General features: G+C 33.4%; 1 protein-coding gene across 2 annotated transcripts; it reads left to right on the top strand.

The window, feature by feature from the left end:
• The first annotated feature begins 8,855 nt into the window (after positions 1–8,855).
• LOC145581775 (2-oxoglutarate and iron-dependent oxygenase domain-containing protein CP2-like) lies at positions 8,856–15,798 on the top strand. Of its 2 annotated transcripts, none has more exons than XM_081638801.1 (9): positions 8,856–9,235; positions 9,350–9,397; positions 11,024–11,200; positions 11,290–11,440; positions 11,661–11,747; positions 12,113–12,237; positions 13,942–14,060; positions 14,568–14,679; positions 15,389–15,798. In XM_081638801.1, exons 1-9 carry the CDS (start codon positions 8,930–8,932, stop codon positions 15,422–15,424), a joined length of 1,161 nt encoding a protein of 386 aa, XP_081494927.1. In that variant the 5' UTR covers positions 8,856–8,929; the 3' UTR covers positions 15,425–15,798. The 2 variants fall into 2 exon arrangements, with proteins under 2 accessions (XP_081494927.1, XP_081494928.1); XM_081638802.1 differs by having other exon boundaries at positions 9,356–9,397.
• Positions 15,799–15,927: the final 129 nt, after the last annotated feature.

A 15,927-nucleotide genomic window follows, 5' to 3' on the forward strand; every position in this document is an offset into this window, starting at 1 on the left:
CTCGGGAAGACTGTAATAATGAATTGACCGGCCTAGTAATTTTTTAATTTATGGAATGTTTTCGATTTTCGATTTTCCATTTTTAATTTTACTCCCACAAAAGGCCTTGTTCGGTTTAGAAAATTTTGAATGAAAAAAATGACTTAGAACCTATTTACTTCACCATAATTTTTCTAAATTAAAATTTATTTTATTGAATTAATATTACTCAACCGAAATTATTGTTGTTTAACAAAAATTATTTTTACAGACTGTATTATATTTCTTCTTTAAAATTACTGATTTTTACTGTATTAAAATTATAGTGCTGAATTATTTTTACTTAATATTATTTTTTTAAGGTGAACTGAACAGGGTCTTACAATACAAGAACCACTCCAAAGAATTGACGTTATAAATTCATTGTTTTAGTACTTTGTTGGTTTTAAAAAAGTTAATTTAATGATTTGTGGTGTTCAACCAGAGTCACATTAGAACTTTTTATTCTATTAAACATGGAGTAATATACTACGTAAAAATGATTTCACTACTAAAGATTTCATTATTACAAATAGAAAATTCATACTCTCTCTAAGAGCTCACTTTTTCTTAAAGCCTTGTTTTATAAGGAGGGACATTGACGAAAATCTCTCACACTTGAAAGTTGGAGGACTAACCAACTATTCTATCTAGTCTTTAATTTATTCGAGGGTTCACAATACTCCGTATTATTCTAGTCTTCTAGAGTAGTAGCTTCTGTTTTGGATTTTTCATTATGAGTACGGAGTACCTCAAGAATTTTATATCAATTTCACTTTGAGAAGGTTTTGTGTAGAACGGACCCACGTGAGATTGGGCTCAGCAACAAAAAGGCACGGGTTTGAAAAACACAATCAAAGCCCGCGCACCAACATTTTATAAAATCGATAATATTGTCTTATTCCTGATAAAAATAATCTTATTCTTGACTAAAATAGTCTTATTCTTGATAAAAATTATCTTATTCGCGACTAAAATTATCTTATTCCTAACTAAAATAATCTTATTGCTGACTAAAATTTTCTAATTCCTCACAAATATTAAACCAATTAATATTAATCTAATACCTGGCAATACTAATCTAATACATGACAATAAACATTTAATACCAAACAATAACAATCAAATACCAAACAATAAACATCTAATACCTGACATTATTTTCTTGTTCACCACTGAGAGGCACTGACCCTCTTCTTTTTCTTCCATGACTACAATATTTTCTCTCTCCTCAACCCTCAGATTTCACATCATCTCTAACAAACTCCCACATTTCATCATCAATTAACAATTCCACAATCAAATTTCCCTAAATCAAATTAATCAAATTCACCCAAAACCGCCGCGACAAAGTCGACTCACCAAAATCCTCCTTATCTTGACCATTATCAATAGAATTCGACCTCCCCAAACTCAACAGAGTAGCAGGACGGAGCTGGTCATTCTCCAGATCATCTCGAAACTCTGAATTTGAAGCATTGATCGCCAAAGCAAGTTGCATCTAATCATTCTTCATCACCAACAAGTTGGGAGGTGCGGGAGAGGAGGCGGAGAGTGGTGAAGGACCTGGCCGCCATTGATGGGCGGGAGGAGACCTGAAAGGGAAAGAAGGAGAATGAAGATAGTGGACTTACACGAGTCCGTCTCACCCAAAACTTTACCTTTCACTTTGGATATCTTAACCCAAACAAGGCTAACACTTAAATGACAAATAATTAACATTGACAATATGTTAGTAATGTTACTTCGATTTGTACTTTGTATTTGATATCTTTTTTCATTAAATATACTAGCCAAAAGTTCTTACTTCCTAGATTTAAGTATTCAGTATCCATGTTACTAAAGTTTGGGATCAAGCTTTTGTTCAAAGAAACCGTTATACAACTCAAATTCTTTAATTGTGATTTTTTATTAGGGGTTATAAATGAGCTAATTTGACATGAGCGAAAGTGTTAAAATACAATGAATAGTTATTTTAAAACCTTATAAAGGTCTACAAATTTAATGTTTTCCCAAGTGCCAAAGATGACAATAAAGCCCCGTTCATTTCACCTTATTTTTGCTGAACTAAAATTATTTTTACTGAAACAAAATTATATTTGCTGAACTTAAATTATTTTTACTGAATTTAAATTAGTTTTACTGAATTGAAATTATTTTTGTTGAAATGAAATTATTTTACTGATTTTCTATTGTAAGGCCCTGTTCACTTCACCTTAAAAAATAATATTAAGTAAAAATAATTTTAGTTCAGCAAAAATAAGTTCAGTTCAGTAAAATTAATTTCAGTTCAGTAAAAATAATTTCAGTCCAGTAAAAATAAGTTCAATTCAGTAAAATTCAGTTTTCTTAAAGAAGAATTATAATAGAAAATCAGTAAAAATAATTTCAGTTCAGCAAAAATAAGGTGAAGTGAACGGGACCTAATTCTTTTTTAACATAATTGAATTTTGGTGAACTGAACTTATTTTTACTAAACTAAAATTAATTTTACTGAACTGAAATTATTTTTACTTAATATTATTTTTTTAAGGTGAAGTGAACAAGGACTAAGTCTTACTCAACTAAATTTAAGAATAACTTTGTTAAGAAAAATACTTAGCAACCAAAGGTTATAGAATACATCCTGTAACAAAAAATTTATATAAGACTTTCATCTCAATCCAATTATGAACCGTTAAAAAATAAAAAAGATACATTTATATTAAAAAATTACCCTTCATTTAAATTTATCATGGTGTACCAATAATTTTTTCACCTAATGTTATTCATCAAGCTCAAATTTTCTTTCATCGCAAAGTAAATTCTAGTCTATACCCAAGTATTACATCTCTGTTCATACAACGGTTACGCTACGTGGCTATGCAACCCTTCCACAAAACCAGAAATAGGAAAGGTATGGAGATTCAATCAAATAAAACACAAGCTTTGGATTGGATTAATTGATTTGTGAGTAGTTGATTGCATCACGTATGAGATACTACGATTATATATCTTTTTTTTGATAATTCAGCTAAATATAAATGAATTTTAATATTACTACACATCAAATTATTTTTGTTCTTAACAATCAAAAGTATCTGACGAATTCAATAAAATAGTTGATTACGCCCGATAAAATCTACAACTCTACAATCTATAAGATAGAAACTTTTATTATAAAATAAGGGGAAAAGGGAGAATATGAGAGAGATATATAGAGAGGTAATAGTGTTATATCTATATTCATCCATTTCATTAGTCACCTATATATATATACATGATAGAACATTGTAACTTATATGGACAATGAAGAGTCCATTCATGAGAGGGTTAATGTGACCTAATGACAAAGGAGGATTACAAGGGTGTTATTACAACCATACTTAAGATAGTCATAAAAGTGATATTTACAAGCTATAATGACCATCCATTATTAACATATTTTATAACACTCCCCCTTGGATGGTCATTATCTTAAAATAGAATAATGCGCATATATGCTGCCTCATTAAAAACCTTTCCAGGAAAAACCCTGTGGGAAAAAACCATGGATAAGGGAAAAAGAGTACAACGCGCAATTACTCCCCCTCATTATTATATCACTGAAGATCTCTGAGACGACGCAATCCAATACGATAAACTAACTTTAAAATGTTGCTGTCGGAAGAGCCTTAGTGAATAAGTCTGCTAAATTCTCACTTGAACGAATCTGCAATACTTTTATATCTCCATTCTTTTGAAGATCATGAGTGAAGAAAAATTTGGGTAAGATGTGCTTTGTTCTGTCGCCTTTGATGTATCCTTCCTTAAGTTGAGCAATACAAGCTGCATTATCCTCATATAAAGTTGTCGGTGCCTCCTTCCCAGATGATAAACCACAAACTTCTTTTATGTGTTGAATTACTGACCTTAACCATACACATTCACGACTAGCCTCGTGAATTGCTAAAATCTCAGAATGATTGGAAGAAGTAGCTGCAATGGTTTGTTTCATGGAACGCCAAGAAATGGCAGTACCACCATATGTGAACACATATCCGGTTTGTGATCGACCATTATGAGGATCAGATAAATAACCTGCATCTGCAAAACCAATCAAATTTTCTTTGGACAACTTTGGGAAAAATAAACCCATATCCTTCGTACCTTGAAGATAACGAAGTAAATGTTTGATCCCATTCCAATGCCTCCGAGTTGGACATGAACTAAACCTTGCTAATAAATTAACTGAAAATGATATGTCGGGTCGTGTATGACTTGCAAGGTACATTAGCGCTCCAATTGCACTAAGATATGGTACTTCAGGACCAAGAATCTCTTCATCATTTTCCTGAGGTCGGAATGGATCTTTATCTACTTCAAGTGATCTTACAACCATAGGGCTACTCAATGGATGTGCTGTATCCATAGAGAATCTTTTATCTATGTATGTTGATTGATGCACAAGGATTCCATTCTCTAGGTGCTCTATTTGTAACCCCAAGCAGAATTTTGTCTTTCCAAGATCTTTCATTTCGAACTCTTTCTTTAAATAATTGACAGTCACTGAAATCTCTTCAGGAGTTCCAATGATATTCAAATCATCAACATACACTGCAATTATAACAAATCCCGATCCAAATTTCTTTATAAAAATACATGGGCTGATAGGATCATTCTTATAACCTTCTTTTAACAAATAGTCACTTAGACGGTTATACCACATACGCCCAGATTGTTTCAATCCATAAAGAGATTTGTTCAATTTAATACAGAAATATTCTCGAGAACTAAATTTTGCTGCTTCTGGCAGTTTAAATCCTTCTGGGAGCTTCATGTAAATGTCATTATCTAGTGGGCCATATAAATAAGCTGTGACTACATCCATCAAACGTAAGTCAAGTCCTTCTCTTATTGCCAGACTAATAAAAAATCTAAAAGTAGTTGCATCCACCACAGGAGAATATGTCTCCTCATAATCAATACCAGGTCTTTGTGAGAATCCTTGTGCAACTAAGCGTGCCTTATATCTTACAACTTCACCCTTTTCATTTCTCTTTCGCACAAAGACCCATTTATATCCCACTGGTTTTACACCTTCAGGTGTACGGACTACATGTCCGAATACTTCTCTTTTTTCAAGAGATTTTAATTCTGCTTCAATTGCTTCTTTCCATTTTGGCCAATCATTTCTTTGTCTACATTCTTCAATGGATTTTGGTTCATGATCCTCATTGTTATCCATGATATCTAATGCTACATTGCATGCAAAAACATCATCGACGTCGATTGATTTCGGTTCCATGTAATTCCAGACATGATATAATTTGTTGAAATTTCTTCATTATCAGGTACCTGAATTTCTTCATGTATCATGTCTAAATTCTCTTCTAGAGATCCTTCGAAAATTGTTTCTTCAATTTGACCATCATCAATTAATGCTCCTTTTCTTTTCCGAGGATTCTTATCTTTGGAACCTATTGGTCTTCCACGTTTCTGACGTGGTTTAGACTCATTAGCAAATTTATTTTGTCCTTCCGGGACATCTATTTTAAATGGAGCATTTACAGCTGGAATATGTGACTTGGTCACTCTTTTTGGGTCAGCAAACGAGTCTGGCAATTGATTCGCTAAACTTTGTAAATGAATTATCTTTTGAACTTCCAGTTCACATTGTTTAGTTCGAGGATCAAGATGGGATAATGATAATTCATTCCATTTAATTTCCTATTCCAGCTCTCTTTTTTCTCCCCCTAATGTTGGGAAAAGTGACTCGTTAAAATGACAATCTGCAAAACGAGCCGTAAATAAATCCCCTGTTGTAGGCTCAAGATATTTAATTATTGACGGGGATTCAAACCCAACATATATTCCCAACCTCCTTTGAGGACCCATCTTAGAGCGTTGTGGTGGAGCTATTGGAACATAAACCGCACATCCAAAAATTCTTAGATGGGAAATATTTGGTTCCTGACCATAAACCAATTGTAATGGGGAGAACTTATGATGACTTGTTGGCCTAATGCGAATTAGTGCTGCTGCATGTAATATTGCATGTCCCCAAGCAGAAATTGGGAGATTGGATTTCATAAGCAATGGTCTAGCAATTAACTGAAGACGTTTAATTAATGACTCAGCCAGACCATTTTGTGTATGAACATGTGCTACAGGATGTTCAACATTTATCCCAATGGACATGCAATAATCATTGAAAGCTTGAGATGTAAATTCACCAGCATTATCAAGCCGAATAGTCTTAATAGGAGTATCTGGAAAATGTGCCCGTAACTTAATCAATTGGGCAAGTAATCTCGCAAACGCCAGGTTACGAGTTGATAACAAGGACACATGTGACCATCTAGTTGATGCATCAATTAAAACCATAAAATATCTAAATGGTCCACATGGGGGATGTATGGGCCCACAAATATCTCCTTGTATACGTTCCAGAAAACTAATTGATTCAAAATTAATTTTAGCTGGTGATGGGCGAATTATTAACTTGCCTACTGAGCAAGCAGCACATGAAAAATTATTATGAAGAATCTGCTGGCTCTTCAAAGAATGTCCACATGAATTCGTAATTATTTTTCGCATCATTATTGAACCGGGATGGCCTAACCGGTCATGCCAAACAACAAAATTATCAGTAAACTTCTGGTTTACTATAGCATGAGTTTCAATAGTATTGATTTTTGTGTAGTACAAACCACTAGAGAATGTAGGGAGTTTCTCCAAAACATGTTTTGTGCCTTGAGTTATTTTTGTGATTTGAAGGAATTCGCTATTTTCTTCATTGATTGTCTCAATATGAAAGCCATTGTTGCGAATATCCTTAAAACTTAATAAATTTCTTTGAGATAACGGGGAGTATAAAGCATCAATTATTTTAATTTCAGTTCCCCAAGGCAATTTTATAGTGGCTCTTCCGGTGCCCTCAATAATATTTGTACTACCCGATATGGTACTCACATTAATCCTTTTCATCATTAATGTAGAGAAGTATTTTTTATTTCTAAGTATTGTATGAGTAGTTGCACTATCAGCAAGACATAATTCTTCACCATTCATAGCAAACTGAACTTGAGTAATATCCATGTTCTTCATGAAATAAAATATATGTCAAAATGTTAAGCATAAAAATAAAGATGATAAAATAAATAATTCAATAAAAACACCCAAATATTTCATAAATTCATAAAGCATATAAAGTCCTTATTACAACCGTAGAAAATAACATAAGTAAATAACTATAAAAAGTCTAATACTTAAAGTTGACATAAAATAATATAAATTTAATTATTCCCTTCCGGTGCATTGAAGAAATCACCAACTTCTAAATGAGTTGTACTGTCGAAATCAAAATTATTCCCTTCCGGGGAAGTAAGGAAATTAGCAACATCGAATTGATTTGCATTGCCAAAATCAAAATCACCTTCACCATCTTCAAGAACAAGGTTTGCCTCAACTTTCTTTCCTTTCTTCAATGATTCTTGATAAAGTTCAATAAGATGCTTTGGAGTTCTACAAACCCGAGACCAATGACCTTTTCCTCCACAACGGTAACATATATTGGTCTCATTTTTCTCTTTATCATCCCTACGTTCCCACTTTTGGTGGGAATGATAATTTGTGTAATGACCTCCACGACCTCTACCATATCCACTAAAACCACGCCCACGACCGCGACCACGCCATTGGCCACGACCGCGATCACGACCTCTACCTCGACCACTACTACTGGAATGGTCTCTGTTTTTAGTTTCTTTCCCGTTATGGGTTGTCACATTCGCTTCAGGAAATGGAGTAGAGCCAGTAGGGCGTGATTCATGATTTTTCATTAACAGCTCGTTATTTTGCTCAGCCACAAGAAGACAAGATATTAATTCAGAATATTTTTAAAAACCTTTTTCTCTATATTGTGTCTGCAGGACAATATTATTAGCATGGAAAGTGGAGTATGTCTTTTCAAGCATTTCTGCATCAGTAATATTTTCTCCACATAATTTCAATTGAGAAGTTATTTTAAACATAGCTGAGTTATATTCACTAACAGATTTAAAATCTTGTAATCTCAAATTCAACCATTCATAACGAGCTCTAGGGAGTATCACTGTTTTTTGGTGGTCATACCTTTCCTTTAGATTACTCCAAAGGATTTGTGGGTCTTTCACAGTTAAATATTCATTTTTGAGCCCTTCATGGAGGTGATGACGAAGGAAAATCATGCCTTTAGCCTTATCTTGAGCTGTTGCCTTATTAGCCTCTTTGATTGTTTCACCAAGCCCTTTAGCATCTAGGTGTATTTCAGCATCTAACACCCATGATAAATAATTCTTTCCGGTAATATCAAGGGCCACAAATTCAAGCTTGGCAAGATTCGACATATTTCACTTTGGACTTTTTTTTCTTGGCTAGTATACTTAAGGAGTGATCAATGTAATAGTTTCGTTTAGAGAATGGTGCTGATAACGTATTATAAAATAAGGGGAAAAGGGAGAATATGAGAGAGAGATATAGAGAGGTAATAGTGTTATATCTATATTCATCCATTTCATTAGTCACCTATATATATACATGATAGAACATTGTAACTTATATGGACAATGAAGAGTCCATTCATGAGAGGGTTAATGTGACCTAATGACAAAGGAGGATTACAAGGGTGTTATTACAACCATACTTAAGATAGTCATAAAAGTGATATTTACAAGCTATAATGACCATCCATTATTAACATATTTTATAACAACTTTCATATTGTAATTGTAATTTATATTTTTCATCCTATCCTCCCAAAAATCTAACTATAAAAAATAAAAAAAAATAAAAAAATAAAAGGAGACAAAACCCTAACTTGCACCAACGGGAAAAAAAAATTGAGAATAACAATTAAAAATCGCTTCTCCTCTCCACTCAACACCTCTCTTCCACCACCATCGCCATTACCATGTCCGTCGACGGCGCATTTGATCGGAGAAAAGACCAATCTCCGGCGATCACCGCCATTAACGGCAACATCAACGGCAATGGAGTCACGCTTTCTTCGGCGCCAACTTTCTGTCTGTCGTTGAACCCTAACAAAGAGCACAAACCCGACAATTACGATGACCTAGCATTGGAGTACGATCCTATGCTTTTTACTTGTCTTGAACGTTACTTGCCTCCTTCGTTGTTGAGCTCTTCTCGTGATTCTAAGCTTCATTTTATGCGGGATATTTTGCTCAAGTATTCGCCTGAAGGAGAAAGAATTAGGGTGAGATTTGTGATGATTGTTGATTGGATTTTGGGTTTTTGTTTTTGATTTTGGGAATTTTGTTGATTTGATGTGTTTTTTTTCGATTTTGTTTGGTATTATGTTTTTAATAAGGCTCAGAAGCATCGGGAATACAGGCAGAAGATTATTTCGAATTATCAGGTAAATTGTTTGTTTAGTTCTTGATGTTTGAGGAATTCTTTGATGACGTGAAATTGCTGATTGTAATATTGTTGTTGAAGCTTGTGTATTTAATTAATGGAGTTGTTTGGAAATGATGAGATGTGGGTTTTGAATTTTGGTTGATGGAATGTGGATTTGGCTTCTAATTGGACGTCGTTATATCTAGGGTTTGGTTATGGTTAAGCATAGAAATTTGGGAGTAAAGGTTTTGGAAATGTGAAGACGAGCGATTTGTTAATGGATTAGGCCGTGGTTCTTGCTATTTGGGATTTGAACAAGGCAGGATTATGTGTTTTTACTCCATTTATTTAGAAATAGTAGATGTACTTACCATATTAGGATGCCCGGAAAAAATTGTCACCTTTAAAATAGTGAAGGTTTTCTATGTTATTCTTCTAGATGCTGCCATATAGAATAAGTGATGGCAACTGGCAAGATTATCTAATTATACATCAATTTTATTGGGCTAGCGGAATTTTCGTGTTCTTAATTGTGAGGGGATTAAACAATATGGCAAATTGGCAACATTCTATTGATAGTGGGAGTATTATGTGCAATAGCTTGCAAAACCTTTTGAGATTTTTTTGGGGAGGAGGAGAAAAGGTATCATTGCCATCCATAAATAGGTTTGAATTTTAAATACAGGGTATGTAGGATTTCAGATTATGGTTCCTCTGTAACTTCTATGAAGTCATCCTTGTCATCTTTTCCTTTGGTGGTTTTGTAAATTCTTTGGCAAGGGAGAAGGGTGAACCATCTTTTTTTGTAATAAGAATAGGATTATCAATACAATTTGACTTTTCATTGATAAATGGCAGTGTTAGCATTCTTACTTGTCTAGAATCTAGATTGCTCTGTCTACATTATTTTATATAATAGAAGAGTCAAAACATGTGAATAATATCTTCTTAGGATACCTCTTTTGGTTTTGGTGGTGTTGATGTTTGAGTATAGTACTAAAAGGATCCTAGAAAAATACAATTATGAAATCTGATTTTTTGAAGTTAGGTTACTTGACCTGTGAGCAACTGAGCATGAGAAGGTCTATGTTTATTTAACATATGTCATTTCAATAGCTGGTCATTTGCAGTACTTTGTACCTTAGATTACAGAGGTAGGTTGAAGTGTATTTATACTGATTAACAATTTAATACAGAGGATTTCTGTGAAGAAAATGGGTTATGCTGATGCGTTAATGCATTTTTTAATTAGATTTTCCTATACTATTCTCCTGTTCTTTTTTCTGTTCCTATTTTCACTACCTTTGTGATTCATTTTGTTGTGTTTAAGATTTTTGCCTGCATCCTGTTTTGAACTTTTGATGTCCTCTGATCTATTATTAAGTTCTATTTGGCTCATTTAATTTTGTTTGAATTATTTTATCTGGGTTTTCTATATTTTTTTTTGTCTTCGTAACCTTATTTTATTTGAACTTATTTTTTTGAACTTATCCTATTAAATAAAATTAAATAAGTTAAAAATAAGATCTAACAATCAGACCTGATTTTTCTCTTGGGAATACCTGATTCTTACCTATACTTGAGTTCCTGTAACTTTTTTTTAAAAAAAGAGTTCTGGTAACTTAAGTTTGCTTTCTGTCTGCAGCCACTTCACAAAGAGCTGTATAGCATGCATGCCACGAACTTCTTTGTCCCCTCGTTTCTTAAAGCAATTCATGATAATACAGAAGAAAGTTTTCGAAGTATAATGTCTGAGCCTGCACCTGGGATTTTTACCTTTGATATTCTACAGCCTCAGTTTTGTGATTTGTTACTGAAGGAGGTATATCGGGAGGATTAATGTTTCTTTGCCATGTTAGTTTCAATTCATTTGGTTTTTCTTGTCTTACTTTATAGAAATCTCTTGCCTAGGTAGAAAATATTGAAAAGTGGGTTTGTGACACAAAATGCAAAATTATGCGGCCAAATACAATGAATAATTATGGTGCTGTTCTTGATGACTTTGGCATGGAAACTATGCTTCATAAACTAATGGAGGATTTTGTACGTCCCATCTCTAAAGGTAATGCATATTTTTCTAAGTGTTTCAAGAATATTCAGATTCCTAGGATAGAAGCATGTTTATGAAGATACTAATGTGTGGCTAAATCTGTATGCCGTTTTCTTCCCCGAAGTTGGTAATACATAATTTTCTAAGTGTTTCAAGAATGTTCAAATGCCTAAGAATCTAAGACAGAAGCATGTTTTTGAAGATACTAATGTGTGACTAAATCTGCATGCAGTTTTCTACCCTGAAGTTGGTGGATCCAGTTTAATTTCTCATCATGGATTTGTTGTCCAATATGGAATTCATAAGGATATTGACTTAGGTAAGTGTTCAGTTTCTCACTCGAAACTTGATAGTTGTAACATGTACTTTTGCTCTAGGATTCATATGGCGCTTGATAATTTTTTGTTTTTTTTTTTTTACTTCTTTTGCTTGTGGGCTTGATGTTTTTCTTCTTAGCCTTCTTATCAGAATGGAGTCCTGTTCAAGTCCTTTTAATATAATTCTTTTTTATGAAGACTCTTCTCTAAATTAGGTTTTGGAGCTTATTTTTGCTGATGAATGCTAGTAAAATAAAAATTTAGCCGGTTGCAAGTGGGAAATTTTGCTGTTGAATCAATTTTGGTGGCTTCACTTTATCTTCTTTTTAGGCGCATCATAGTAATTTTTTTCTGCTTTGATTCACAGGTTTTCATGTGGATGATGCTGAAGTCACTTTGAATGTATGCTTAGGCCAGGAGTTTTCTGGTGGAGAATTGTTCTTTCGAGGTGTTAGATGTGAGAAACATGTTAATACAGAAACACAGGCTGAGGTACTTGCCATTTGAGCTTTTCCTTTAAAGAAAAAAGATCAATTTTGTTCTTTTATATGAGTTTAATACTATGTAAACTTTTTCTTTGTAACTGTAATATAATATTTCCTCCGTTTCTTTTTAGTTGACACGTTTCTTTAGTCACGTTTGCCAATGCACAACTTCAGCAATTGATATCTCTAATTACCAATAAGCAAAAATTATGAAAATTTGATAATTTGAAAATATATATCGTGACAAATCTAACAAGATCGCACATGACTATATTTTTCATTATGTATAAACCACAAAACACGATCAAAAGGAAGTGTGTGAATAGTGCTAAAGTCAAAACGTGTCTACTAATAAAAAAACGGAGGTAGTATGTACTAATACACATGAAGTTAATGTAAAACATGCATTAGAGGTTGTGGTGACTGTTCTTGATGACAACAAATGCACTTAGGCTGCAGCAGCATAAATACAACATATTTTAAGAGGTCAACAAGATAATTTATGTTTTTCTGAGGTTCTGTAGTGGAAAAATGTGCGTTTATAGAATATTACCTTCACGTATATATTTGTTTATAAGAGTTTATTTACAAAGTAGTGTTGCTCATTGGATGTATTAGACGCTTTGGAAGATGATCTTATAGTTGGCAAAGGCATGAGCAATGTTGACTTTTGATATTTTAGACCATAGAATTAGTAATTTTAGTATGTTTAATTCTTGTAAAGAATTCTATTATTAGATGTAATATTTTTCCAAACTTTGTCTGGAGGTCAATCCTAGTTGGGCACTGAACTGGAGATGGGAGTTTAAGCAGCAATAGCAATATGTGCTGGAATTTGGCATGAAAATGCAAAGCCAAACATGAGACCCTAAACTCCTAAAGGGAGTTAGTGACAGATTAACTGAATTTATAATTATTGCCTTCTTATAACCCGTCAGTCATTTAGTCATAATCCATCTTAATTTTTTAAGCTGTAACTGAAGCTCTGATCTGAGAATATTTTTATTTTTATTATGTTGGTTTCAAACCAATCTTGACTATTATGTCATCAAAATCTCAGATTCGGAGATTCCTGAATTTTATATTGTCATTACTCAGGCAGCTAATCATAATCACACTTTATTCACTTGGCATAGTTGGCAAGTTCCCTTTGAAACTGTTGCATTTCTTATTTTTCTTTCCCTACAAAGCTGCTGCACTTCACTTGCATGTTTTACTGCAGTTATTTCTTGGGCTTCAAAAATTTAACTGTCAATAAGTTTCCTTTCAAATAATTCTTAATATCCACTTTGAAGCAACAGATTCTGTCCTTTGTTCACACTGTTTTTGTGTTTCCAGTTACTTAATAGAGCTGCATAACTTGCATTGTGTATCTTTTTAACGATTTAGCCTGTAAAGCTACATGGACTCCAAAGAAAGATGTTTACACCAATCTATAGGACAGAGGACATGTGGATGAAAATATGGGAAGCAAATAAGTGTTTTTGGGACCATTGATGAAGTAGTTATTTCAATACTTCGGCTCTTGCATTTATGGTCTTCTGACTTTTTAAATATTTTTTCTGCAATTGTACTTTTTTAAAGTATTGCTTTCCTGTGGACATCTTAGGAATGTTTTTGGGTCATATTAATTGTATTGTAGATTTTCCTTCTGATTTCCATGTGGTGCCATGGGTGACACTTTCTTGCAAATTATTTCTGTTTGGTTCAGGAATCATTAGATTACTCCCATGTTCCTGGACGTGCTATTCTTCATCGTGGTCGCCATCGCCATGGGGCTCGTGCCACTACTCAAGGGAGGAGGGTCAACTTGATTTTATGGTGCAGAAGGTATATCAGTTGCTTAGACATTGTGTGTAAATTGCTGTTTTTAAATTGTAAATTTCACATTTTCAAAAGGAAACTATTTTAAGCTTTTGGAAAGAAGAATGGTGTTAATAATAGTTACCTTCCTAAAATGAGAACATTGTTGCTGCAATCCTATGATAAAAAATAATCATGTTTTCCAAAATAGTCATCCAAGTCGAATTTTGAGGTGCGTCTTTCCTGGATTCCATCGTAAATTTGCTGAAATTTGAGGCTAACCACTCATTTTGCCTTTTTTTTTTTATAATTTTTTTTAATGTAACATGTATTATCCATAGCGTATCACAATTTATTGGGTTTGTTTGGCTCTCTTATATCCTGTCACCTGTGGGTGTCTGAAGAGCGTAGCTGATGATTATATAATTAAGCAGCACTATCCATTTTGACCAAGGTGGACTACAATGTGGTGCATGGTCAGAGCTAGAAATGCACAATGTCTTCTATTATTTACCCTCTGATTTGTTGATGCAGTTCTGTCTTCCGGGAGCTGAAGAAATATCAGACGGATTTCTCTAGCTGGTGTGGGGAGTGTCAACGGGAGAAGAAAGTTAGGCAGCAGTTGTCAATTTCTGCAGTGAAAGAGGTAAATTAACTGCCATGCATCTACATTTGCCTTTCTCCTTTGAAGCTGTTGTGGATTCTAGACCCCCCGCTCCCTCTGTTATACAAGGCTTGCACATCTTTTGGAATTTTTACTTTCGACCACTAATCACTCAAAAGTAGAAGTACGTATATAAAATTATGAATAGTATTAGGGTTCATCTAGAAGTTTTTTCATAATGATATTTTGCATTTTTTATATCAATATCTAACATAAAATTGTAATCTTAGGGTTTGTTTGGCATTGCTGTGGTTTTCTATTTTTTGGTGTTTTGTTTTTTAAAAGTGTATAATATATGCCCCACAATGAATCAAAAATTATTTTAACTTATTAAAATCATGATAATTTTGAAAACTGACAACAGAAAAGTGGAAACACCTTTTTCTTGTTTTCTATTTTTGGTTTTTGATTTTCAAAAAAACAGGAAACTGAAAATAAAAAATGATGCCAAACAAACCCTTAAATTTACTATTATATTTTTATTCACTTATAAAAATTGTTGAACACTAACCTTTTAAATTTAGTTTTTATTACACTTACAAATTTTTAGTGAGCGCCCGGGACAATAACTAGTTAATACGAAGTAGCTAAAGCTTAATGCATAAAAAAGTATGTTAAACTCCGTATCGAATAGAGGGATTATATGAGAGCTGAATGCTAAATTATCATGTATCACACCGTATTCTTACAGGAATTGTTGAAGAAGGAAGGGGAATCAACATCCTAAGCCACTTGTATCTATGGTCACCTTGTTAAAACTGGGATCATCCTGGTAGAGAAAAATATTAATATTTTTGTCAATATTTAGCAGTAAGGAGTAAAGGTCTTGCCGTATGATTTTGTTGTAAATTTGGGTCTTCATAGTCTTGTATGACTCGTGTATGTAGTAGCCATACTCTTCATATAGGCTAACTCATACTCAGCTTTCATAATGTGAGAGGAGCATTGTATCCTTTTTGCATCAGATGTTTCCTCATATTTTTCAAGTAGTTTCGAAAATAGTCATTGGTTTGTGAAATTTGTATGAGAGGAGCAGTTTCTTTTTTATTTTCCTGCATTTGATATTTCAGATGCATCAATATTTGGTCAGATTTTAGAAAAGATTTCCTTTATTCTTGGATAAAGTTTACATTCGGGTGTATCACAAAATAGGGGTCGGTGTAAATTACTGAAGCTGGGTGCTTGTTGGATTTGAGTTTACAAGCTGCTGAGGTATAATTCCATTGAAGG

The sequence above is a fragment of the Chenopodium album genome, chromosome 15 (genome assembly GCF_948465745.1).
Source record: "Chenopodium album chromosome 15, dcCheAlbu1.1, whole genome shotgun sequence".
Taxonomy (NCBI): Eukaryota; Viridiplantae; Streptophyta; class Magnoliopsida; order Caryophyllales; family Amaranthaceae; genus Chenopodium; species Chenopodium album.